This window comes from Falco naumanni, chromosome 7, assembly GCF_017639655.2.
Source record: "Falco naumanni isolate bFalNau1 chromosome 7, bFalNau1.pat, whole genome shotgun sequence".
Taxonomy (NCBI): domain Eukaryota; kingdom Metazoa; phylum Chordata; class Aves; order Falconiformes; family Falconidae; genus Falco; species Falco naumanni.
In genome coordinates this window covers 3,516,109-3,540,445 of record NC_054060.1, presented here as the reverse complement: position 1 = coordinate 3,540,445, position 24,337 = coordinate 3,516,109, and the positions used below count along the sequence as shown (strand labels likewise).

The window sequence follows — 24,337 nt, the reverse complement described above, 5'->3', positions numbered from 1 at the left end:
AGCAAGCGCTTTGGCCGGTGCCGTGCCTGTGAGCCGGCCGGGCGGCGGTGCCTCTCACCTGCCTGTCCTTGTCCTTTCAGGAACGAGGTGACCAAAATGAAATTCGAAGGGAAGACTTTCTATTTATACGTAAGTCAGAAAGAGGTGAGTGCTTTCCCTTCCCATGGGACTTCCCGAGCGCAGCCGCGGTCCTTACTTCAGCAGGTTTTCCGTGAGCAGCCTGCAGCAGCGTCACCCTGTGCCTGGTGGGGCAGGGACGTGGGCAGGGTGGCAGGGGCTGCACCTCGGTGGCAGCACTGGGGTCACCTCCCTGCTGCTGCTGGCAGCTTGCTCGGGGCGTTAGAGCCTGCAGACCCCAGGTGAGCCCCGGGCTGTGCCCAGGAGAGGGGCTCTGCCCTGAGCAGCAGCCTGGGACCTCCCACAGCTTCTTGCCGTGCCTGCCTGCCGCAGCCGTGTGCTACCTTTGGGATTGTTGGGGTTATTTGTTACCACCATCCTGCTCTGCTCGGTCAGCCCTGGTTAATGAAATCAGCCTGAAAAAACCTATGGCTGAAATCGGCTCCCGCGCAAGCCATCAGCATGATGTTTATAACAATTTATTTCCGGGTATTTAAGAAGGCAGGGAAGCCAGAGGAGGTGGGTGGTAGGTCACTGGCACAGATGTCTGCCCGTCCCTTGTGCAAGGTGCCATGCCAGGGTGTCTGCTGATGCTCCAACATTTCCCTGTGTCCTGAGCGGCTCTGGAGGAGGATCTGCCCTGCATCAGTGCTGCTCCCCAGCTCCAGCTGCTCAGGCCTCCCTCCACATCCCCAGCGTTCTGCCTGGCGGGCATCACTCGCTTGTTTCCCCTGGTGACTCCTTGTCTTTCTCCTTTAGGAAAAGAAAATCGTTCTCACATATTTTGCCCCAACACCAGAAGCCTGCAAACACCTCTGGAAGTGTGGGATAGAAAACCAGGCTTTCTACAAGTAAGTGCTTGGCCACCCGGGCGTGCGTGGTGGTGTGTTCTGCATCTCCCCGTGGGTCAGCACAGCACCCACCCGAGGGCTCCATCCAGGTACTGGGGCTCCGGCACTGGCTGTCACCAGCCACATGGCACCCCTGTCCCAGTGGCCCCGGCAGAGTCACCAGCCACCAAAAGTACCAGTGCCCCCGGACTGGGGGCTTTGCTCCCACCCCTGCTGCACTCATTCCTCCACAGCAAACCTTTAATCAGGAGATTAAAACTAACTGTTTGGCGATTAAGCTTTTAATGCTGAGCAACCAGCATGAGTCCTGTCCACAACAGCAGATGTAGTTCAGCGTTTTCCTGGTTGATAGCAGCTTGTTCGGAGCTGGCCGCACTTGCAGATGCTCAGGTTTTGTGAGTGCAGCTTGTGGCCAGTGCAGGATGCAGCAGGGATGGACACTGGCAGAACTGAAGGAAGGTTTTTTGACCTAATATTCTGTGATGGATTTTCAAAATGGCTTTGCAGGGTCTGTTTGTGCTGAATCCTGCACAAAAATCCCCACTGAAGTCAAGCCAGTGCCCTGGGGCGCTTTAGAAAAGCCTGCCTTTTAATGGGGAAGGCTCAAAAACTTTCAGAAATAATCTGCTTCTAAGCTCTTTGGGAACAAGGTAATTATTCATGGGAAATATTCAAGGGACTGGGGAGGTGATGTGCAGTCTGGGCTGCACCTGTGAGCCTGGGCAGTTGGGGACAGTGGCTTGAGGGACCATCCCCGCCAGCTGCCAGGCTTTTGCAGGACTTCTGGCCTGGATGGGGAAGGTGGTGTCGTTCCCCAGGAGCTCTGGCTGCCTGGTTCTTGGCCACCAAGGCAACTTTTCTGCCCCTGGTTTGGTTAATTGGGCTGTCAGACAGAAAGGGAGAGGTCACGGGCTGGATTGTCTGCCAGAAAACCAGGGAGGTGCCAGGTGGAACAATTTGGTTTTACCATCCTGCTCATGTTGTACTTAAAAATAGCCTGCTTTGTGCTTTGTAACGAGTTTTATTTTAATCAGCAAGATGCGAGATAAAGCGTGTGATGTATTCTCTTTGGGAATACTGCAATCAGCAGCTGCAATCAGCAGGTTTCATTTCTCATTATATTAACATGAAATGAAATTGCAATATTGCTTTACAAATCTTTTTATGATTAATCATGTCAGTAGATTACTGCTGGATTACGCACCCAGTGGAGTGGACTGTAGGCTCAGCCGAGGTGCTGCTGGGCTCCTCCTGGGGCAAGGGCCCGGCTCCTGTGTGATGATGGGGAGATAGGACTGTCCTTCCTGGTGGCTTTACTTGCCACTGGCCAGAGTGACCCCAGTGAGTGCCAGCCCGCCTGGGACGGGCCTGTTCCCACACCCCTGCGACACAGAGGTTTTGTTGAGGGTTTTAGCTTCTGGAGAGCTTCAGCCCTGTGCCGCTCCTGCGTGTGGGCACTCACTGGTGGCCCCAGGGACGTGGGGATCCCTCCAGCCACTGGAGAAGCCATTGGCAGCAGGTTCATCCCAGAGCCCAGGTACGGCAACGCTTCTGCTGCCAGCAGGGACATGCTGTGTCAGTGGAGAGGGCTGTGGGGTGATGCCCTGATGGACCAGATGCTTGTGTCCCACCAGCTGGTGCCACCCCACCGCTGGCTGTGGCCTGTTTCATTCCTGAGGGTATTTCACATCTCCATGGCTTTGCTCCTGTAATTTGGCCTCGCTGGCGGCACGCAGCTCCCACCCTCTGATGCTGGGGGTCAGTCTGGTGGGGGGGATGCTGTACCAGCATCGGCAGAGCAATCTGTCCCCACCACCCATGAGGTGCACTGGAAACAGTGTCAGGCAAAGGCTTTGCCGTGAAGCAGTGCCGGGGGCCGGACCCTGCCCAGGTGCTCCGCACCGGGCCGGTGGCGCAGGGTGCTCACGCAGCTCTTGGTGCAATTGCAGGTTGGAGAAGTCGAGTCAGGTCCGGACGGTGTCCAGCAGCAACTTGTTCTTCAAGGGAAGCCGGTTCCGATACAGGTAAATAATGACAGTAAGTAGCAGTTACTGGATATATTTTTCGGGTGCTCCTCTGGACGTGCTTTGGGGAGCGGTTCAGGGCTGCAGTGGGCTGAAGACTTGCTGAGGGTCCTCCTCTTGCAGTGCTGCTGCCTCAGTGAGGCCATCCCCACTTCTTCCTCTGTTTCACAGCTGACATCCCTCTCCCCAGCCCCAGAACTGCAGAGTTCTGGAGGGACAGGAGTGGAGGAGCGGAGTGGATGGGGAGCTTTGGGGTTTGGGTTTTGAGAACAAGGAGTGAAATAAATGAGCACGGTTCCTAAATTCCCGGCGGGTGTTGCTCCTCCATGGCCCTGGAGTGAGAGCCTGGACCTGGGACCTCGTATCTCTGTGGACTAGAGACCCCAGTGCATCCCCAGATCCTCAGCTGCAAGGTGCACGATGGTGGCACAGGAGGGCCTGGGTGCCCCTGGTGTGTGTGTCCCCAAGAGGGGAGGTGACCCCACGGTGTCCAGCGTCTCTTGCCAGATGAAGCAGCAAAATGTGGCAGCGGAGGTGCCAGCCCAGCCTTTCCCTGCTCTTCCCATCACCCCTCTTTCCAGCAAATATTTCTGTTTTCCCTTGGAGCCATGGGGAGAGCTCCCATAACCGGCCTGTGTGTGGGGGGAGTTCACAGCTCGCTGGTGCGGTGCTCGTGTCCTCACCGCTGCTGTTCTTAAACCACCCGCAGTGGCCGTGTTGCAAAGGAGGTGATGGAGTCCAGCGCCAAGATCAAGAGGGAGCCGCCCGAGATTCACCGGTAAGAGCCCGGCAGCAGCGGCAGGGTGCAGCCCATGGGGCCGGGGCCTGCCGGGGGTTTGGTGCCCGGCTCCCCGGGACGGCCGAGGGAGCCACAGGACCGAAGCGGGAGAGCTGCACTGACACTGTCCCTGTTGTTGTCCCCAGGGCAGGGCTAGTGCCAAGCCGGAGCTGCCCCTCCATCACCCACGGCCCCCGCCTGAGCAGCGTGCCTCGCACCCGGAGGAGAGCCGTGCACATCTCCATCATGGAAGGTAGGGCACGGGGCGGCTCTTCCTGCCACTGCCGGGGCTCGGGACGGGGCAGCCCCGGCACCGCGGACATGCGTACGTGTGGGCATACATATATGCGTCTGCATCCACATATGCAAACATATGGCACGCACAGAAAGCGGACTCGCACCTCCAGCTGGTTTTTGTAGCCCCTGGTGGGGGAACGCTGAGGCAGGGGAGGTCCCTGGTGTGTCCCCAGGGTCTTACAGGAGGCTGGGCAGCGCCAGGTGTTGTTCTTGTGGCCACTTTGGCATCAATCGCTGAGCCCAGGCAAAGCGGAGGGCTGGTTGTGGGACAGAAGTTTCCAGTGCAGACGCAAAGCAGAGGAGAATTTCTCAGTCATGTTAATTTAGATTAATTTGGAAATAACAGCAGAAGGCTGCAGGTTGCCCTGGTAGCTCTGACCCAGGGGAGTGGGGAGCGAGCCCTCCTTTGAAGCTGCACTGGCAGCCTGGTCCTGCGCACGCCAGCGTGCCTCGCGCTGCTCTTCCAGACACCACCCTGGCTTGAAAGCACAGCAGACCTGCCTGGCGAGGCACGGCAGCACCCGCGGGGGCCCGGCAGGGCAGGGTGGTACTGCGAGCCACAGGGCCAGGGTCTGACCACAGGCAGGCTGGTTTGCGAAAGGCCTTTTGGTTGCCTGCCTGGGAGCTGCTCCTGGCCGGCCACTGGCCACCACCCATGGCTTGCCTTCAGAAATGCCGATTTTCTTCCAGTCTGCCGAGCTGGAGCACTGTGCCAGCCCCTGGCCACTGTCCCAGGGCTGGGCTGCACCTGGGAGGGAGGATTGGCAGAGGGCAAAATGCTGAGACCAGCCCTGGCACTGCCCCGCAGGTCTGGGGACAACACTGGTGGCTGTGGCTGTGGCTGTTGTACCCACCAGTGATGGCAGCGCCTGACTCCCAGTGACAGCGGTGGTGGAAAGCAGTGTGTGTGGTGGGTGCTGCTGGTGTGTGTCGGGGCCACATGAAGATGCATAGAAGTTTGGAAAACTGGGAAGTGGATGAGGGAACGGGGATGGCAGGGAGCGAGGCGGGGGTGCACAGCCAGCCGCAGCACGGCCGCGGAGATCCGGCTCTCAGGGCCACGGCAGGGACAGGCTGCAGAAATGCCGCCTGCGGTCCCTCGGAGGAGGAAGGGTGTTTATTTCCATTGAGGGAGCCCAGGGCTGACAGCCGTGCTGTGCTGATTTTGGGGCCGAAGCGTGCTTGGCAGCCGCGCAGCCCTGCGTACAGGGTCACCTCGGCCACCCAGTTAAATGAGCACCCTCTCCCCCACGTCCCTGTGCTGTTGGGAGGGGGCAAGAGCAGCGAGTAGCCTCCCCTAGGGAAGGGCGCTGAGCGGGCACAGCCTCCCGGCACCACCCCTGCCCCAGCAGCTGCCTGTCCTCGCCCTCCCTTCAGCTCAGAAATGCAGGAGCCCAAAATAGCCCTGACCCCGGGGCCCCAGCGCCGCCTGCACCAGCCGTCCCAGTGGGCGAGCAGCGGGTCCCTGCGGGTGCCCCGTGCCCCGGGCCAGGCCCACCGCTGCCCGTGCCGCCATGGTGAAGTGCCTGATAAAGATTAAAACCAAAGTCAGCGTCCACCTGCGGCTCATCAACCACTGCTGCCGGGAGGTGAGGGTCCGGGTGCTGGCCCTGGGGCCGCAGCTGCTGGCCCGGGCTCTGGGGGCTTTGCCGCTCCTCCCGGCTCTCCCCAGACCTGGCTACGATGCTCTGCGCGGCCCCGGGGATGCCCCCGCACCAGGTAACGCTGCGCTGCCGGGCTGCGCGGGCTCTGGGCTCTTCTTCAGCAGGGGCGTCCCCGGGGGTCCCCACGGGCTCCACGTGACTGGATGTAGGAATGTGGGGTGCAGGATGGGTGCTGCGGGGAGTGGCTGGGGTCTCCTGCGCTGGCTGCACCCTGGGTTGTTATTACCACAAAGCAGCTCCGGTTTTCAGGCTGGATCCAGCTTTCCCAGATTTTTTAGCTTTTTATGGCAGTCCTGTGGAGAAAGGAGGGAAGGGGATGGTTGGGGTTTGGGGGACCAGCACTGCTCTGCTGACAGTGAGCCCTGAGCTGCTGCCACCCCAGCGGGTGCCCTGAGGGTCACATGAGCTCTGTGACACACGAGAAAACATAGCTGCTGGGGTGAGAACATGTTTATTCCTCCCCTGTGCTTATCGCCGGAGCTGTGCCCGCAGTGGCACTCGCGTTAAGCCAAGCTGATCCCTGGGCATCTGGGGAGCATTTACAAGGCGGAGGCTGCAAATCCCCGGGGAACGCCGGCAGGATGGGCTCGGGGCTCTCCGCTTCACCCTTCGGCGGGGCGTGGGGCCAGGGCGCCCAGTGACAGCGTGTGCCACGGCGCTTTGGCGCGCTGTGCTCTCCCCACCTGGGCACATGTCCAGCACTGTCCCCCTCGCAGCCGGCTGCAGGGTGGCACTGGGGACTCGCTGCTCCTGGCCACCTCCCACCCCGCATCGCTTGCCCTCTCGCTGTGAGTACTGCAAGGAACAAGTCCTGCGCTTGGGGGGGTTTCTTGGAATTCGGGGTTTTTGGGAGGGCGTGGGGGAGGAGGAGGAGGAGTTGCCTTTCTCCTGCCCGCACGCTCAGCCTCAGTGCAAAGGGCAGCCCAGCTCGCGGGGCAGCTCTTCACATGGCTCCTGGCCAGGTCTAAACCAGATTTCTGAGCGGGTGTAAAACATTTCATTTTTTAGTGACGCAGCAGAAATCGGAGCTGTCGGTGAGGCTGGCCCAACGTGCAGCCCCCGAAGCCTCCTGTGCATGGCAGGGCTGTGGCTCCGGGCCATCCCGCACACGGCGGGCACAGCCCTTGCTTCACGCCTGTGGCATCCTGAGCTCGTCTTTCAATTCTCTGCCTCAAGGCGTGCAGCAGAGGCTGGCCCAGGGCTCCCACAGGTGAGGACTGTGCCAGACAGGAGGCAAATCCAGAAGGATAAATCCCTAAGGATCACCCTGGGGGCTGTAGCGGGCTCAGCTGTCTCCAGTGGTGCTGCGGGGAGAGCTTGTCCCTGGCCCAGCCCCCTTGGGCTGCGTTTCTGCCACCCCCCACCCCCGGCTCACCCCTGCCTGTGCCGCGGAGGGGCTGGCACTGCTGCCGGGGGGGCTCAAGCAGCCGGGGGCAGCGACCTCGTAGCAGTTGGAGCACACGAGGTGTTTGTGATCGACTGAGGACAAGGCCAGGCCCCTGCCCCTGGTCCAGACTGACAGCCAGGGCTGTTGGTGACAGTGACAAGTCACACGGGTGTTTGAGCGTCACTGTGGCAGTCACGAGCTGTGGCCGCTGGCCATGAGGGACCACAACCAAGGAGCGCCAGCCAAGGCAGCTGTGCTCCATCCCTGCCAGGGCCGCTGGGCTGAAGGGAGGGGTTCCTGGCAGTGGAACCGCTGAGCATCCCCCCTTTTCTCCCCCAGGCCTGGAGTCTCTGCGCGACAGTGCCCACTCGACCCCGGTGCGCTCGGCCTCCCACGGCGATGCCTTCACAGCCGCTGGCCGGAGCGGCCGCACGGAGAGCAGCGAGCGGGTGGCCGTCATCGCCGATGAGAACTACAGCCCGGCGGACAGCGTGCTGCCCACGCCAGTGGCCGAGCACAGCCTGGAGCTGATGCTGCTCTCGCGGCAGGCGAACGGGGCCCCGTGCAGCATCGAGGAGGAGAAGGAGTCGGAGGCCGGCACGCCAGCGGCGGCCGAGGCGGAGGAGCTGGGCAGCGAGCTGCGGGCCCTGTGCCCGGGTGCCGGCGGCCTGGGGGCGGCACAGGCGGAACAGGTGAATAAGTTTGTTTTAAGTGTCCTGCGTTTGCTCCTTGTGACAGTTGGACTCCTCTTTGTTTTGCTCCTCCTCCTGATCATCCTTACCGAGTCCGACCTTGACACTGCCTTTTTCCGCGATATCCGCCAGACCCCCGAGTTCGAGCAGTTCCATTACCAATACTTTTGTCCCCTCAGGCGATGGTTTGCCTGCAAAGTCCGTGCCGTGGTAAGCCTGCTCATTGACACCTGAAGGCAGGAGTCGCCACGTAACTAGCCGGGGGAGAGACCTGCCGCCGTCCCCCGTGCGCGGGACCCGCCGGGGCGCCTTCGGCACACACTAACCCTCCCTTCCCGACCCACAGCACGGTGCGGCCAAGGAGGCGGCTTTCCGGGAGGAAGACGGGGTGGACGCAGCCCCCGGGGCCGCCTCCTCCCCGTGCTCAGCCGTACTGCTCCCACCCCTGGAGCCCGCACAACACTTTACCGTTTCGATTCTCACAGACGCGCGTATGACTTCGGAAGCACCGAGCAGAGAGGAATTTATTTCTGTGTTGCCACCCACCGTGGTACGAGCATCAGCCGGGAGGCTCGCGATGCTCTATTATGCAGGAGCTTTAGCAATGGTGCTACTGAGTATTAATTTAAACACTCGTGTACTGTTACATTATTAAATCCACCACTGTGCACACCACCACCGCCACCACCTTCCAAGTACCGCTTTGCAGCAATCCCTCCTTGCTAACCGGAGTCTCCTACACAGCGACGCGCAGTGTGATGCTATCGGGGGACACCCCGGTTCCCCCCACTCCCAGGCGTGCGTGCAAGCTGGCTCCCCGCGTCGCCCGGCGCACGGGAGCCCTCGTCCTGCGCTGCACTCAGCCTTCCATCGCTTCTCCTAAGCCTTGAAGCATCAGCGCTCCCGAGGGCAGGGAGAGCACGGGCAGGCGAGCACACACCAGGCGCTCCTGGCCCAGCCTGGGCCTGCAGCCGGTAGTGACCGTGTTGGATTTATTAGGAAGACCTTTAGCCTCCAAAATTGTACCTGTTTTGTACAAAAAAAGACAAAAAAAAAAAAAAGACAAAAAAAGAAAAAAAAAAAAGACTGTTTCAAGGTCTATTTTAACAACAAAATGCTATTTTGTTATTGAATCTAATCAAGTCTTTTTTTACTTTACGGATTGGGTGACCGTGGTGCGCTGTACCAAGCGGTTCACGCTGAGCAAATGGTGTAAGAGTAAACGCTTTTGTAGCTCGGAAGCCTAACACCAGATTAACCCGTCACTAGTTTTGGAATAGAGAAAGGAGCTATAATTTTGTGACTTTTCTGAAGATAAAAAGGCCAGAACCGCAGGATTGGAGGTGACACTGAACAAGCCAATGGACAACCATTACACCTGTCTGTTCTTAAGCAAAAATCAATAAAACCAACTCATCGTACTTGTGACGTAACCACCAGGACCTTCAGTTACCTGGGAAGCAGCAGACTATTTACACAGGGAGCAATAAAAGCCAGTTCTGTTTCGGTTGAGAAGTTGGACATACTTAACAAGAAAAAAGGTGAAAAACAGGTGAGCAAGTTTTATTTCATCTCAGGGAGAGATTTTACGTAAGCTGGGGCCATAACTGCAGTTTTAAAAAGCCTGATTTCCGCGTTCTTGTCTCTGAGCATCCCACCATCCATCACCACACGTGCGGGTCCGGCCCCGGCTCGGCCGGTGCCCGGCAAAGGAGCACGAGGATGATGTTGGTTGATCCAACAGCGCAAGTCGGCCAGACTTGGATCGTTTGTCACGGCAATAACGAGAGGTCCTGTTGAACTACTGTCTGGGGGAGGGGGGAATAAAGACCTGAGCCGTCAGGTCTCACCACCGAGGATGCAGCCGCGGCTGCCCGCTTACAGCACAAGGGCCGAGGAGGGTTTTTACGTACAGCCCCTAATCCTGAGCAGGCCCGAGCCCTCACGAGCGCTGCCAGGAGAAGGATTGATTTTTACATGATAATCCTGTTTTATGCAACATAGCAAAATTAACTCTTAGTGTAGTGTTCCTACCTCAGTCCGTAGTTATGGTGTTTCTATGCAGTGCGTGGTAGTCCCGAACCTGACGTTTTTCGCCCTGGGTTAAAGATGCAGCATTCCCTCCTCCTCCTCCTCCTCCTCTTCCTCCTCACTGCTGATGTCCTGCGTGGTGTAACAGCACAGCCCATCCGCCCGCGAGGCACCCGGCCCCGTGTGCCCTGTACATGAGACATTTTCCCTCCAAAGCGCAGCCTCTACGCCCTGACCCTGGCACCCCCTACATGGGCTCCCTCTAGAGCAGCAGCAGACCCGGCCCTAGTTTTACCTCTGCAGTTTCCACCCAGCGTTTTACTGCAAAACCATGAGAACTGGTGATTTTTTTTCATCGTATGTTTTTCCTGTATGTTCCATATTATGTCTTGTGTTTCACTACCTGTTAGTTTTACCTGTCTTTATATTAAAATGTTGTTTCCATAGATTCTTATATCAGAAGAAAAAAAAAAAAATCTCGTCATAGCATACTGCATCTTTAAGCAGTAGATGGTAAAATACCTGAAAATGTGAATTTCTTAGTTTTCATAAAAAACAAAATCTAGGAATTAACCTTTCATGTGCCAAATACTGTAAGTTACATTTTTCCTTCAAAATGTACCTTTTTCTACATATTCAATATCTTAGTTAGCATAAAATCATTGGTGCCATGAAAAGTATTTTTAAATTTAAATAAATATTTAAATATCATGAAAACCAGAGTCGGTATAAGATTTGTTCAGCATTTACGGTGTCGGTACCTATTTTTCACTTGAGTAAAGACTCGGCTCAAACCCCGTGAGGAACGTGGCCTTTGGTGAACCCACTCACCGGTATCAGGAGCGCTGAGGCCACCAGCACAGCGGGGCAGGACGCTCCGCTCTGGCTCTGCGGCCCGAAACCCGCCTGCCCCGGGTGGCACGGCCCCGCGGCCGCCTTCCTTCTGCCTCCAGGAAGGTTTAACAAGGCACCTCACTTACGGGACAGATTTTGCCCAAGACACAGATACTCGACACTTCCTACCAGCCTTAACACCACACAAGCCAGCAGAGCGGAAGTGCTCCGGATTCGCTAATGAGAATCATTAAGTGCCTCATACACAGCAGCCCGTCTTTTTTTTTTTTTGAGAAGTTAGTTCAGTATCAGGGAAGGGTATCTATCTAGGTATGAACTAACTGTCATACCACGATCGGTATCTTTTTCTAATTAAAGACAAGAATGCCAAAGGTAGTTTTGAAGATTTATTCTAAAGCTTTTAAAATACACTTTTGCCCTGAGAAAATACAGTTAGCTTAGGAACAGCTTAATAGGGATTAAACAAATTTAATGCACGAAGGAAAAAAAAAAAATATATCTGAGGCACTTTTCTTATTCTTTGAACACGTGAAGGCGGCCACTGGAGTTGCCGCCCACTAAGACGTTCTTACTGGGATGAACAACATTAATGGAACACACGGAAGCAAGGCAGTTAAGGTTATAAAAAGTGTGCAGCAGTTTTCCGGTATCTTGGAAGACTTCTATGTGCCTCGGACGCGCCATACTGCCCACCACGAAGCAGTCTTCCTGCTTAGGGTCCCAGATTGCTCTGAACCTGGTTAACCAGCGGCCTGTGTTATTGTTATGACTTCAGAGAAACAAACAGGGAGAGAAAGAGAGAAACATTCCTCTTACTGAACCCAGTATTTTTAAGTGTCCTCATTTATGTCCTATTTGCCTAAGTCCATCTTCCGCCCTCCTAAACCATCGCTCAGCACTGTCCCACACCGGACAGCCCGAGCTGCTCGGAGCCGTTCGTCGCTATCCTACCACGGGTGGGATGGACAAGGAAATGTAACGGAGCAAGGAGGTAAAGCAGAGAGTACTCCGACATAAGTGATTGTTAGTCCAAGTGGTTACACTTCACGGTCACAGATTTCAGTAAAAATAGCACAAGTACAGATCTGGCCTTTCAATAAACTAGGAATTTTCAAGCCAGTCACTCATCTGATTCCAGCTCCTTAGCAAACCAACACTGACAACAACCGGCCCTTCTGGAGCACAAAGGTGTCACAAGTGTTGACTACCCAAACCCACGCATTTACTGGTAAGAAGTAACCTCTGGTATTTCAACAGCGCACACAGCGAGAGCATTCTGACACAAAACACATTTCCGAAGCCACAAACCGGCCTGTTCCCAGCCCACAGGAAGGCAGCGAAGCTTCCCTGCGGGCCGTACCGCTCAGAGCCGTGCTTTCGGCACAGAAGCCACTGCTGGCACTCACGAGGACTAGAGCACATTCTCAGGCAAGGAGGGCAGCTGGCTGCTGTCACCCCCACAGCCGCCAGCGACCCCTCGGCACCGCGCAGCCCCCAGCAGGACAGCCCCAGCACGCTGTCCTCAGCCCCAGCGCGCTCCGCTTACCTGACAGTACTGAGAACTGTGACCGCTGGCGACAAAGAGGTGGTGTCGTAGATCCTGGAAGACAAAACAGCGTGTTAATAAAACACGCACATGTTAAAAAAGGCCACCCTCTCCTCCTAAAGGAGGTATCAGCACAGGGGCCGGACGACAGGAGATTCTGGACCACAGTGACAAACCGCACACAGACATCTAGCCCAAATACAAGTGCCAACATTCCAAATGAAATTATTAAATTTTCTTTTTTAATTGGATTTGCTTTTAGCTAGAATTGAAGGTCATTATTTCTGAAAGGTGTTACAGGAAGAGCACCAGAACAGTTCTAGGACAGGTGACAGGCTCGAGTCCGCTCAGTCGCTGCACAAACAGGCTGCCCCGAGAAGGACACAAGAGAAGGCAAAACACGTGCCTGAGTGAACCCCCAGCACTAACAGCTTGCGGTGCCGGGAATTCCTCAGGCAGGTGTGCGCTCCACTGACAGACAAACCAACAGATCCCCTGTTCTAGGCTCTCCTTCACCTGGATAAGCTTCTAGGATCCCACCCTGCAAGGGCATAAAGTTCCACGAGCTGCTGAGTTAAGAGCCGCTTGCTTTCTTCCGCGGCAGCGAATAAATGAACCCGTATCTGTTTTCTCCAGTCTGTCAAGCACAAACATCCTGGTTTACTCATAACCATTTTGTACTCCGAGGCTCGCTCTCTTAGCACCAAGGATTTACAATGTCCGTAACCAAGCTCACGATGGAGAGCAGACCTTCGTTATATATAGTAAGCACATCACAGGAAAGAAAGCATTACAGCAACACAGAACTCGCACAAAAGAGCTCTCTCCTGTGTGTGTGCAAGGGGAAAGAAAGAAAATCCAATTTCCAGACAAAACACCTAATACTGCAACAACTGCACCACATTCAGATCCCTTCCAGAATGCACACACTTACCCCACCTTTTAAAACAACGGGCAGTCTCCAGAGCAGAGGCGTGACTTCCAACCTGGCCTTCACTGCCCCCCCCCCCCCCCCCCAATTTGTACCTGCTAGTCTTTGATACAATCCAGGACTTAGAAACATGTACCTGGCGAATACGCAGACGCAACCAGGTCTTTACATGAACAGATCACCTAAACTATGGTCACAAAACTACAAAGTAGAAAAAAAACCCCCTAGATTTCTAATACAACACAACTCACAGCAGTTTAAATTATCAAATGGTAGACCAGTTACTAAAGAGCTGATATCATCATAATTTTAAGTACCAGCAGCTAAAAATAAATTCAGTTTCTAAGCATTCTGAATTTATATTTATAAGCCAGGATTTTGGCTGGTTTTTGTTTGTGTGGGTTTGGGGTTTTTGTTGGGTTTTGTTTGTTTGTTTTTAAAAGACTAACAGTACCTGTGTATTTTACTGTTCACTGTTAAATGTTCTTCAGGAAAATGAGAATTAGAAAAACAACCCACCCAAAAATGATGAAAAACAACATTAAAAATGCCAATGCGAGTAAATCTTTATCACTTTTCAAAAAAGCGATAAAGACAGAAAGCTCTCAGTGATGGGTCATGCAGACAGGAAAGAACAGCAATGCAAAACCACCCGTTGACATTTTCCATAGATTGCTCCTTCCCACACTGCCTTACCTCAGCTTATCGTCGGCACACACTGTCACAACTCTGTTCCCAGTGACAGGCGAGAAATACGCTGAAGCGACACTTTTCGTGTGTCCTTTGAGAGAGCTCACAGGCTTGTTCCCCTTGGGCTTCAGGTATCGAACATCATAAATACAAACATCCCTGCAACACACACCACACAGAGCGCAGCTGACAAGGCAACAGTTAAATAATGATTCTCCATTTACCGAACAACGCTGTGAGCTGTTTAGAACTTCACTCCAGCCGTGCATATGCACTCAAATGGCCAGTGGTTCCATAGGACTTTGAGAGCACCAGAACCAGCTCAGACCAGGAGCTCATTAAAATCTCTCTGCACCATGATCTGCCAAAATCCAGTGACAGAAAAGACCATTTTGTACCTGTTACTAAAAGCTGAAGGGAAGTCAAAGCGTATCCTGTTTTAAATCCTGCCAAGAACTAAAAACATGTTTTCTAAAATGATCAAGAAAGCTTTGACTATGCACTGAGGCTGACAAATTGTCTGCCTCACCAGCAGCTGCTCCTGCTCCTGCCCTCCCAACGTGCCATTTACAGCCGACTTCAGGCACCAGTGCAGACAGAACGCTGAAAATACAGAACAACTGCCGTTCATTTTGAGATACGTACACTGAGCCAGCAGCAACGAAATACTGTTTATTCACCGGATGAACGTGGACTGTCCTTGTTCTTTTGAAGCCAATGTCTGCAGAAAGCTCAGAAGATGTTCCTGGGGTCCGTCTGTCCACAACAGCGACATCGCCATCCCAGTGTCCTACTATTGCAGTGGAGGCATTATCTTCCAAAAAGTCAAAGGAAGACAAGTTTTCCTCACTTCTCCATATCTGAGCACAGAAAAAGGTCAAATGTAACCAGAACTATTCGATGAGATACACAGAGTTATTAACAATACCCAGAACATTCTATGGGCTGTAGATTTCATGCTCTCCCTTTTTGATATACTAAAAATACTAACAGAGACTGCCCCATTTGTTAGTTCCTGCTGCAGCTCTCCATGAAGGAACGCTCCTGTAGAACTGGTAAGCTTTCTACAGAGGAGATGATTAGCCATCCAAAACAAACTGGAATCAACACACTCTGCATTCGCTGCTAGAATTCTTACAAGACACTATCACCTCTATGTTCCAGCAGTCAAACAGCTGTTACCCTCAGGCACATGCTGACTGAGGATTAATGACGCCGTTCAGTCCCCGATGCTACAGAAACCTTGAGTCAGGTGCAGAAATGTGAATTTGGTTTCCTGTAATTTGGGAGATCGGAGTCAGGATGTCAAACCACCTTATCCCATGGCAGTTTCCTCTCAACGCAGCGATCAGCCACAAGTGCGAGAACGCTGCAGGAAAGCTTCCATGTTCCAGCTCTCTAGGCACGCAGACTCTCCCCGCTGGCAGCTGCCGCCTTTCCAAGAGCAGTTAATACTCCCAGAGGTATCACAAGGCTGTGCAAGCTGGCACAAGGCAAACCCAGCAGGAGAACGGCATTTCTCTTCCCTTGACCTCCAGACATGTTCTTGCAAGCATTTGTCCCAAAGGGCAAGGCCCCCCCCCCCCCCGAGACCTTCCCGGCCTCCTGACCAACCAATTGCAGATACTTCCCAAGCAGCTGGCCTGCCTACAACCCCACCAAAATGACAGTGCCTGGAAGGGCCGGGGGAAAAAAAGCTTTAAACACTTGCAGCTTGTTACATTTTTCAACCCTTGAGAGCTGATCAATGCAGATGTATCTGCCAAAAGCAAGTAAACAAAGCAAGCATCACCAAGCTCCTCAGCTCAGCTGTCTGGCTCACCGCGGAGACAGTCACAGCATTTTGCTCACTTGAAGCCTGAGAAAAGCAAAGTCAGCTCATGCTTTATGTTGTTTTACAATGTGTATTTGGGCAGGGGTGGGCTGTAAGATGTCGTTCTTTAAATCGCTCTCGTTTGTCATTGTTAAAAGGTAATGCTTTTGAAGAGAGGCACGTAGGAGATAGGAAATTAAATTCAATACTTGCAACTGTCTCTGCAGGAAGGAAATCGGGAGTACCCAAGCTGTTACTATGTTTTATTGAGTAGGAAGCATCTGCGTATTTTTATGATGTTAATTAAAGGTTACTTCACGGGTCCCTGCAGAAATGGAATCTTCAACTTTCTTGTTAACAAAACAACCAACAAATAACATCTTGGGTACAACGAGACTAAAACTTCAGAGCAGTGCACTCCGAGATTTCCAAGGAGTACGCAGCACAACTGAGGGAGCACTCACCTCATCAAAGACAGCTTTAGTGACGTCGCCGCATCGCAGACTTTCGCTGCTTAGAGACAGCAAGTGAGCAGGATTGAACGGAGAAAAATGCATGCAGCTGACCGAATAGCTATGTGGAATGAAGACACAGGCTGCTGCTTCAGATTTACAGTCCTGAAAAACAAGTGAGATTTAGCGGACACAGATGCTAATCACTGTAGGTACTTCTATTAATGACAGCAACTTTTGAAGTACAGTCTCTGTTTTTCACATGTTCTCAGTCTGCTCTGGATATGGAGGAGGCAGCAGGGGGCTTGGTGCGTGGAGACACCAGCACAGGTAACAACAGCAAGCCTGCTTCGGGGCACAGCCTGCCCAGGCTGATGTCTCACCCAAACAGCCTCCAAACACCTCTGCGTGGGAGAGAGAACTGCCCTCGCCCAGACACTCAACACAGCACTGCTAGGCTCCGGCCTCCCTCCCCCTACCATTTTCTCTGCTACACAAGTAATTGTGCTTGTGCTCAAAAGAGCACTAAGAATTTACTCTCCGTTTCAGAATTCCGTTTCTCAATTAGGAAAAGCTGCAACTTTCTGCTGTAATTTAAGTGCACTTGTCACTGCAGTCAACAATGCTGTATCTAGACATCGAGATCTGGCTCTCTTTCACTGACAGAATTGGTTTCTCAATTACCAGTGCTGAACATCTTACTGAGGACTATACATATGCCTTTTACATCAAAATATGTAAGTATTAGGTTACTTAGAACTCAAGCTAAATTATAGTGACCCAAACTGAATGTAAAGCAGAATCTCCTACATCTCTTCTGATTTTAGCATCATTCAAGCTCTGTTATTTTAAAAGAAACCAAACGGACCATTTTGGAGCAAGTAAAACCAGTTCATTCCACAAAGATCAGTCTGCCCCCAAACCTGGTCAAGTCAAACTCACTTCAGAAAAATGAAAAAAAGGGAGAGCAAAACCAGGGAAAAGAGGATCTTCAACAATTCTAGGCTTCCGCTGAAACATCTTTGCAAGGCCACAGAGGACCTGCAGCACTCGGAGACTTTGTCTTCCCCATCACCAGATCACGCTCCTCAACAGGCAGCAACCGCAGCTGCAGAGCCTTCTAAATTGCATGGAGCAGTTTAAACTTACTTATAATTGAGTAAGAGTCTCGGAGCTGAATTTAGTTTATCAGTTTCCTGAAGCTGTCAAAGCAGAAATGACTCGAAACTCGAGAGGTTAATGGCATTGCAAAAAATGAAAAGAAAATCTGCATGTGTGTGAACTTCAAGCAGCTGGCTTGCATGATGTGGGACCAAAGTGGAGAGAGGTTACATAGGTGTAAGTCAAGGGCACGAATAAAAATTCTTGCTGCAGGAGTAATTAAGGCAATTCAGAAACAACAGTGAGACTATCTGCAAAGCCCTCAAAAGTTTTCAAAGCACCAAATGCTAAGCTATTTTCCAGAGACAATGTAGGTAAATATGTGCCAGCAGATATACTGGCATAGCAATTTTATCTCTGCTGTCTGGAAAAACAGTGACTCACTGCAGCTACCCAAAATTTGTACAAACTCAAAAAACCAAATACTTGAGCACCCATTTCCCCTCACTCTCCAAAACCTAGCTGTGGTATTGCTGCAAGTTCCTGAATTTCTCAACAGTGAATTGCGATTGTAACCCTTACCGATAATATTTTTTCAGCTAGCGATCCATTTTCTTCTGCTCTGCTCTGCCCTGCCAAATTAGCAGTGCAACCTTTCCTCCCATTAAACCTGGGTTTGCCAAGGACCAGACAGACCTTTCAAGCAATTCTGGTGAGCCTCAATTTAAGAGACACCCTCGTGTTCTCCGTAAGAATGGCCAAAGACTTAAAATACCATCGTGAGCCTGACAAAAATGACACTCCAGGCTGTGCCATATCTGCCTTCATCCTGCCACAAACAGCTCTGCCAGGTGAAGAGCACACGAACAACTCACCACATTCCAGAGACCAATCTGCCCAGACTTGTCTCCAGCTGCCACAAAGATAAGGCTTTCAGAAGGATGGATAGCCATAGAGCATACTCGGTTTTTCACAACCTTTTTAATGTTATCTTCACTGAGGACCATTCTGTTCAGGCTGTCTTGGTATCTAGACAACATCACCAACACGTTAGCTATTCAAGAGAAGAAAGCAGGAGAACAAGACAATACCCAGTTTTTAGCTGCTGTCTCCAGATTACCTTTGCAGGCCAGGCGTGCGCTTTTCAGTATCATTAGCTTTCATCTACAGATAGAAAGGAAATATTTATCAGAATTAGAACCCAAGCTAAATTACGTTATCCAAAAGTAACGAATTGTAACTAGTAATACCTCACTTATCCTCATCCACGTAGTCAGTAACTCCTCCATTAATTTACTGTTCTCCATCTGATCTTCTTGAACCATTGGCAAAGGTCCGGCTGGAACTTGAGGCTGGAATGACATTAGAAATTTTCCTAACTCAAAACTAAAATGACAAATCGGGGGAACTGTTACTTTCCACACACCAGATATTCTGACAACACATAAACATTAAAAAAAAGTTTGCACCAATATATTTTAAATAGATAAACAGAACTTCACTGAACCCAACAGCAAAGACAAACCGGCACAGCAATTGTTTTTTCCTCTCCGTTCTCACACTCCAGTAAGGTTGATCTTCAAGAACTATATTACAGAGATTTAGCTTTATTCTGCAGCACCATGGAAGATTTAAACTCCCATCTTTCAGAGCAATAAAATTTTTACTTGTTGCTATATAACTACTTCAAAAAGGTAGTAAATATTTCAAAGGAAAATAAAGCAGATCAAAAGTTACAGGGAAATAACATTAAAACAGCATAATAAAACTTTGAATTTAAAACTGCTCAAATCTATGGGCTGTTGAAAAATGCATAACATTTTTCCTCAGGACCCTTCTGATCATCCAAAACAGCACTATTTCATCAACCTGAGTCACAAAATATTGACTAACTTTCAGAGAGGACATGGGAAGTCTGCTATTCAATACGCTTCAGGGTGAAAGAATTTACGTTTTATTATTGCCACTGTATAACACGCCTTTCCAAATGTCTAAGAGTTTTTACAACAAGCTCAGCAATGACAAGTATTATCAAGTCAAATTCACCAGCACCGTTTTTATAAAGCTGCTGTGTATACACACACGTATCTCCTCTAACCTCCCCCAGCCTTACATATTCCCCTGCTCCTGGCTGGGCAGGCATCATCTCTGGCATTGGAATTCCTGACGGCTTTACTCTTTGTAAACGCATAGATCTTCGCCGTACTGTTTCATCTTCTACCTTTTTAGGCTTATCTCTAGAACAATTAAAACATTTCAAAATTACAGACACATTTAAATAATGTTAAGTCCTCTGCATATACGTACAAGACTCTAGGGTAGGTTCAGAAGTATAGCTCTAACACCTTGGCCCAGACTTACAGCCTAACTAGTTTTGATTCACTTAAAGTTTTTTCCACTTTCTTTCATCATGCATCTTATTCTTTATTTGGACTTAAGCCCGTTTTTCTGCTTTGTTGGGCACCATTTTGGCACCTTTAAATGTCTTTGCTTCTACACTAATCGGTTACCCTATCCCCTGCATCTAGTTCTCCCCCTCTCTTTCCTTCCCACACTTTCCCATCATTGGTTTCCATCATTTAACACTTCTTTCTTAAGCCCTCGTGCAAAAGTATTGTCAGCAAAAAGTAGTGCGCTTGAAATACCTTAATACAAATATCACAAAAAGAACAAATTCTGTAATTTGAGAAAAAAAGACATGAATACTGTCATTTTTCTTTCCAAACAATGGCAGAGGAGAGGCACTACCTGTTGATGAATTCATACTGCTTAAAATAATCAGTTATTCAGATTTATCTTTATAGGGAGACTTCCTCACTAGCTCTCCCTTTTCACAGTATCGGGTATGGGCAGATGGAAGTGCTAAACAAGCTAAAAGGCAATAAAGGAACAGTGACACAAATTTCATACAAAGTTATTTTACCTTTTGGTGACACGAGATTGTCTTTTAGTTGTAATTTGGTAAAGTCTTGCAGCTGACTTGAAGAGAAAAAAGAAAAGATTAAAAATACATATAACAAGCATAAAAGATTAGCCTGTATAAAATACAATTACCTAAAGACTGCAGTAAACTATACTGTAATTATAACAATAATGAAAAGGGATTTTTAAGCATCAAGCTGTGTTGTGACCGCTTCGCTTCCACGTACCAAAAAGAATTCCCCAATTTCTGCAAACAGTGCGCAGGAGCACAGTACAGTCTTGACGTTCTGTGGCCCTTCTTTACACAGAACAAAGAAAATACTCTAGATACTACACACCAGACACAGAAAGACATTTAAAGTAGAACCTGTAACCACAGAGGCCTCCACTCACGGCATCTTCTTCATTACATTTTGAAGACGGGCATTGATGGGCCAAGGCCAACTGTACAAGTTTCACCAAGGCCAAGTGCCAGGTGGGCCACAGCAACCCCACGCAATGCTGCGGGCTGGGGGAAGAGCAGCTGGGAAGCTGCTTGGTGGGAAAGGACCTGGGGGTGCTGGTCAGGAACCAGCTGAACATGAGCCAGCAGCGCATCCAGGTAGCCAAGGTGGCCAACAGCATCCTGGCTTGCATCAGAAATGGTGTGGCCAGCAGGACCAGGGCAGTGACTGTCCCCCTGTACTGGGCACTGGTTGAGGCTGCATCTCAAATCCTAGGTCCAGTTCTGAGCCCCTCACTGCAAGACAGACACTGTGGTGCTGGAGCGTGTCCAGAGATGGGCAACGGAGCTGGGGAACCAGTCTGATGGGGGTGGCCCAGGGCGCTGGGGTTGTTCAGCCTGGAGATAAGGAGGCTGACGCGGGGACCTTACTGCTCTCTGCAGCTGCCTGGCAGGAGCTTGTAGCGAGGTGGGGGTCGGTCTCTTCTTCCAAGTAACAAGCGATGGGACAAGAGGAAACGGCCTGAAGTTGCACCAGGGGAGGTTTACACTAGATGTTAGGAAAAACTTCTTCACCGAAAGGGTTGTCAGGCCCTGGAGGAGGCTGCCCTGGGAAGGGTGGAGTCACCACCCCTGGGGGCATTTGAAAGGTGTGCACATGCCCTGCAGGCTCTTCCCAAGAGCCTCTCAAAGCCAGGGCGGTGAGCTGAACCCTCCCGTGCCAGGCAGGCAGCTGGCAACCAGCTAACCCACGGGCACTGTGCCTCCCCTGCAAGAGCTCAGCAGCCTCCACAGGTAACACAGCGCCCAAGGAAGGGATGGGAGCACAGTGATAGGAGCGAGGCACATACCACGCTCATGCTGCCCGCGACACACACACAGCCACCTTCACGTCAGTGTTTCACCCAAGTGTCACCTGGCCTGGTGCTGCTGGCTCTGCAGCTCTTGGGACCACAGGCACCAGCGTGGCTGGGTGCTGCGGCCATGGAATACCATACAAGTGGGATTTTGCTTTCCTCACTCTTGTCAAGTTTAACCAATGCCTCGCCCTCCTAGGAAAAAGGTAACTAGCGGCACAACCCCCCATTTTTTTTATCCAGTCAGGGCAGTCCTGATGTCTCAGGAAATTTTCACGGCTTTCCTCACACACCTGCCACTGTTAGAGAAGGGTTTCACAACAAGAAGGGTGACAGTACAATTACCACACTTGTAATAAACTAATTTTGATGCTACTTAGAATCTATACGAACCTTATGCAACTTTAAAGCAGCGAAGAATTTAGCATTTTCTGTAATGTTCTTTAGTCTTTTCCTTTCGTAAGCTGATAACTGTGAGTATCCATCCTACAAAAAGAAAAGTCAAATATTCTTCATCATACAGTTACACGGCCTGCAAGAGATGTCCCAGGCTTCTGGAAGTGAGTCTCCAAATCGACTGTCTAAATTATTTAGAAGTGGTTCAATATATTTGTAAACAAACAAACACAAACCCCTATGCAAACCGGGGTGAGCCCGTATCAATCCCAAAACTTGTCCATATAGACACTAGCTCACATTATAAAACTTATTCCTAGTATTAATTCCACAAAAAGAGCAGTTCACCAAAATCTTGCTAGAACGGAAACAAAACTAAGGTGACTGAATAAACAGAACTTCAGTGACACAGCAAACATTACAGATGAATGAAATACACTCTTAGATCATTTTTATCTGCCATAGAGGGGAAGGTGGACTTGACAAGGTGAAATGATGATTTAAACGTAAGTGAACATTGACAAGACTATTGCATCTTATGACTGTATCCACCCGTAACAATGCCTGGGAGATGGTTATTGACAGCACTAGAACATACTGGTGCTTTTGCCACTGCGTTTTATACGCCCTGACTGACAGCAAGAGCATTTTTTTCATCCCTTAAGACATTCTGAAAGGGTAAAATAGAGTTTTGTACTATCAGCCAGAGATATTAAAAAAAAAAATACATGAAGAGGAAAACCACTTTCTAACTTTACTTTTATGAACACCATGAACGCGCACCTTGAGAACTGCAGACCCACCCCCTTTGCTGCAGCCCAGGCGCAAACAACTCCCACCTGACGCTGCTGCTGCTTCGGAAAAGCCCCCCGGGGCCGGGCAGCCGCCCCGCGCGGTCACGAGTGGGGAGGGTCCCCACGGGCGGGCACTCACCAGCGCAGCGTCGCCTCCATCGCTCCCGTCGCTGTCCGCGTCCAAAACGCCGTCCGAGCCGCTGGCGGCCGGGCTGCCGGGGGGCGAGCTGGGCTCCGGGCTGGGCTCCGGGCTGGGCTCCGGGCAGAGCCGCTTGCCGCCCGGCGCCCTGCCCTCCGCCGCCCCGCCGTAGGCGCCCAGCAGCCGCTTCTGGGGCATGCGGCGGCCCGCGACGGCCATCGGCGTGAGCAGCACCCGCAGCTGCTGCGCCCCACCGGCTCGCCGCTCGCCCCGCTGCGGGCTCAGCCGCGGCTGGCCGGGCCCCGTCGGGGTGGACTCCTGCGGGGGCAAAGCGGGGCTGGGCGGGAGCCGCAGCTCGGGCCGTCCCCGCGCCCGCCGCCCGGCCCGTCCCGCTCCTCACGGCCCCGGCACCCCCCGGCGCCCCCTCCTCACGGCCCCGGCGCCCCTCGGCCGCCGCTCTCCTCAGGGACCCGGGCCCTTCAGCCACCCCCCTCCTCACGGCCCCGGGACCCCCTCCCCACGGCCACGGCTGCCCTCGGCCGCCCCCCTCCCCACGGCCGCTGCGGCCCCTACAGCCCGCCGTCCCCTCTCCCCAGCGCGCCGGTTCCCGCCGCCCCGGGAAGGCAGCTCTCACGGCGGCCCCCACCCGCCCCAGACCTGCATCCGCTGCTGGGTGCGCGGCGACAGCCCCTCGGGCTCCAGCGTCCCGGTCTGCGGCAGCGCCATGGCGGGCGAGTGGCGGGCGGGCGCGGGGGCGGAGCGGCCGTTTCCCGCTCCGGCTGAGGGGCGGCCCGGGCGGGCTTCCGGCCACGGCGCCTTCCCCCTGGCGGCCGCCGCTCCCGCAGCGCGGTGCCGCCGGGCTGGCGCGGGGCCCGAGGGCTGAGTCCGGCCCCACAGCCCGCCCTGGCCCGGGGCGCTGTGTGAGGGATCCAAGGCTGCGGTGCCGGGAGCGGGGTGGCAGCGCGGGGGCTGTAATTGCCGCAGTCAGGCTCAGGAGGGAAAAAGCAAATTTAACAGGGAGGTTAGTTGAAACGGGCTGAAACGGGGGAGGTCCCCAGGTGGGGAGAGACAGGAGCTGCTGGAGAGGGTCTGGGGGAGGCTGTGCAGATGATGAGGGGATGGGGCTTTGCCCTGATGCGGAAGGGCTGAGAGCTGGGCCTGGAGAGGAGGCCTGAGCAATGTCTGCAAATACCTTACGGGTGGGTGAGGGTGAGTGTCAAGAGGATGGGGCCAGGCCCTTTCCAGTGGGGCCCCGCAGCCGGCAAAAACTGCCTCACAAATTCCATCTGAATACAAGGAAAAACCTCCCTACACCTTGAAGGAGACCAAGCACTGGGACAGGCTGCCCAGAGAGGTTGTAGAGACTCTTCTGGAGCCACCCAAAACCCACCTGGGCACAGCTGCAGCCTGCCCCAGGAGCGCCTGCTGGGGCAGGGCTTGGGCGAGACGGTCTCCAGAGGCCCCTTGCACTCGGAGAAGGCTGGTGAGATGGATCATACAATACACAGGGGCCAGCCCTGGCAGAGTCGTCGCCCAGAAATAACCGATGAAACCCCCT

The 24,337-nt window shown here is 52.6% G+C and overlaps 2 protein-coding genes across 5 annotated transcripts in view; one reads left to right on the top strand and one right to left on the bottom strand.

Moving 5' to 3' along the window:
• FRMD5 (FERM domain containing 5) overlaps positions 1-9,379 on the top strand; it is a 118,884-nt gene extending 109,505 nt beyond the window's left edge. For 2 of the 4 annotated variants that reach the window (XM_040602090.1, XM_040602088.1), the window contains exons 9-15: positions 81-144; positions 877-968; positions 2,918-2,992; positions 3,702-3,770; positions 3,917-4,023; positions 7,458-7,810; positions 7,990-9,379. In XM_040602090.1, coding sequence (XP_040458024.1) covers positions 81-144; positions 877-968; positions 2,918-2,992; positions 3,702-3,770; positions 3,917-4,023; positions 7,458-7,810; positions 7,990-8,037 — 808 coding nt within the window. In that variant the 3' untranslated portion in view covers positions 8,038-9,379. Of the gene's footprint in view, positions 1-80; positions 145-876; positions 969-2,917; positions 2,993-3,701; positions 3,771-3,916; positions 4,024-7,457 lie in introns of all 4 variants that reach the window. The other 2 variants (XM_040602087.1, XM_040602086.1) reach the window with 1 other exon arrangement.
• Positions 9,380-11,068: 1,689 nt separating this feature from the next.
• Positions 11,069-23,544, bottom strand: WDR76 (WD repeat domain 76). The gene is made up of 13 exons (XM_040601796.1): positions 23,437-23,544; positions 22,780-23,097; positions 21,844-21,936; positions 20,153-20,208; positions 19,343-19,466; positions 18,480-18,581; positions 18,350-18,393; positions 18,105-18,258; positions 16,141-16,293; positions 14,509-14,723; positions 13,870-14,022; positions 12,243-12,296; positions 11,069-11,465 (listed from the first exon to the last, which is right to left on the bottom strand). Exons 1-13 carry the CDS (start codon positions 23,503-23,505, stop codon positions 11,210-11,212), a joined length of 1,791 nt encoding a protein of 596 aa, XP_040457730.1. The 5' UTR covers positions 23,506-23,544; the 3' UTR covers positions 11,069-11,209.
• Positions 23,545-24,337: the final 793 nt, after the last annotated feature.

Bases quoted from the DNA above. Each gene is read 5' to 3' on its own strand.
- WDR76 (XM_040601796.1), bottom strand. From the start codon at position 23,505: ATGGCGCTGCCGCAGACCGGGACGCTGGAGCCCGAGGGGCTGTCGCCG. The intron at 18,582-19,342 runs GTAAGGCTGGGG...ATGTCATTCCAG, and splicing joins AGCCAGGAGCAGGGGAATAT to CCTCAAGTTCCAGCCGGACC. The intron at 16,294-18,104 runs GTGAGTTGTTCG...CTTGTTTTTCAG, and splicing joins AGATTGGTCTCTGGAATGTG to GACTGTAAATCTGAAGCAGC.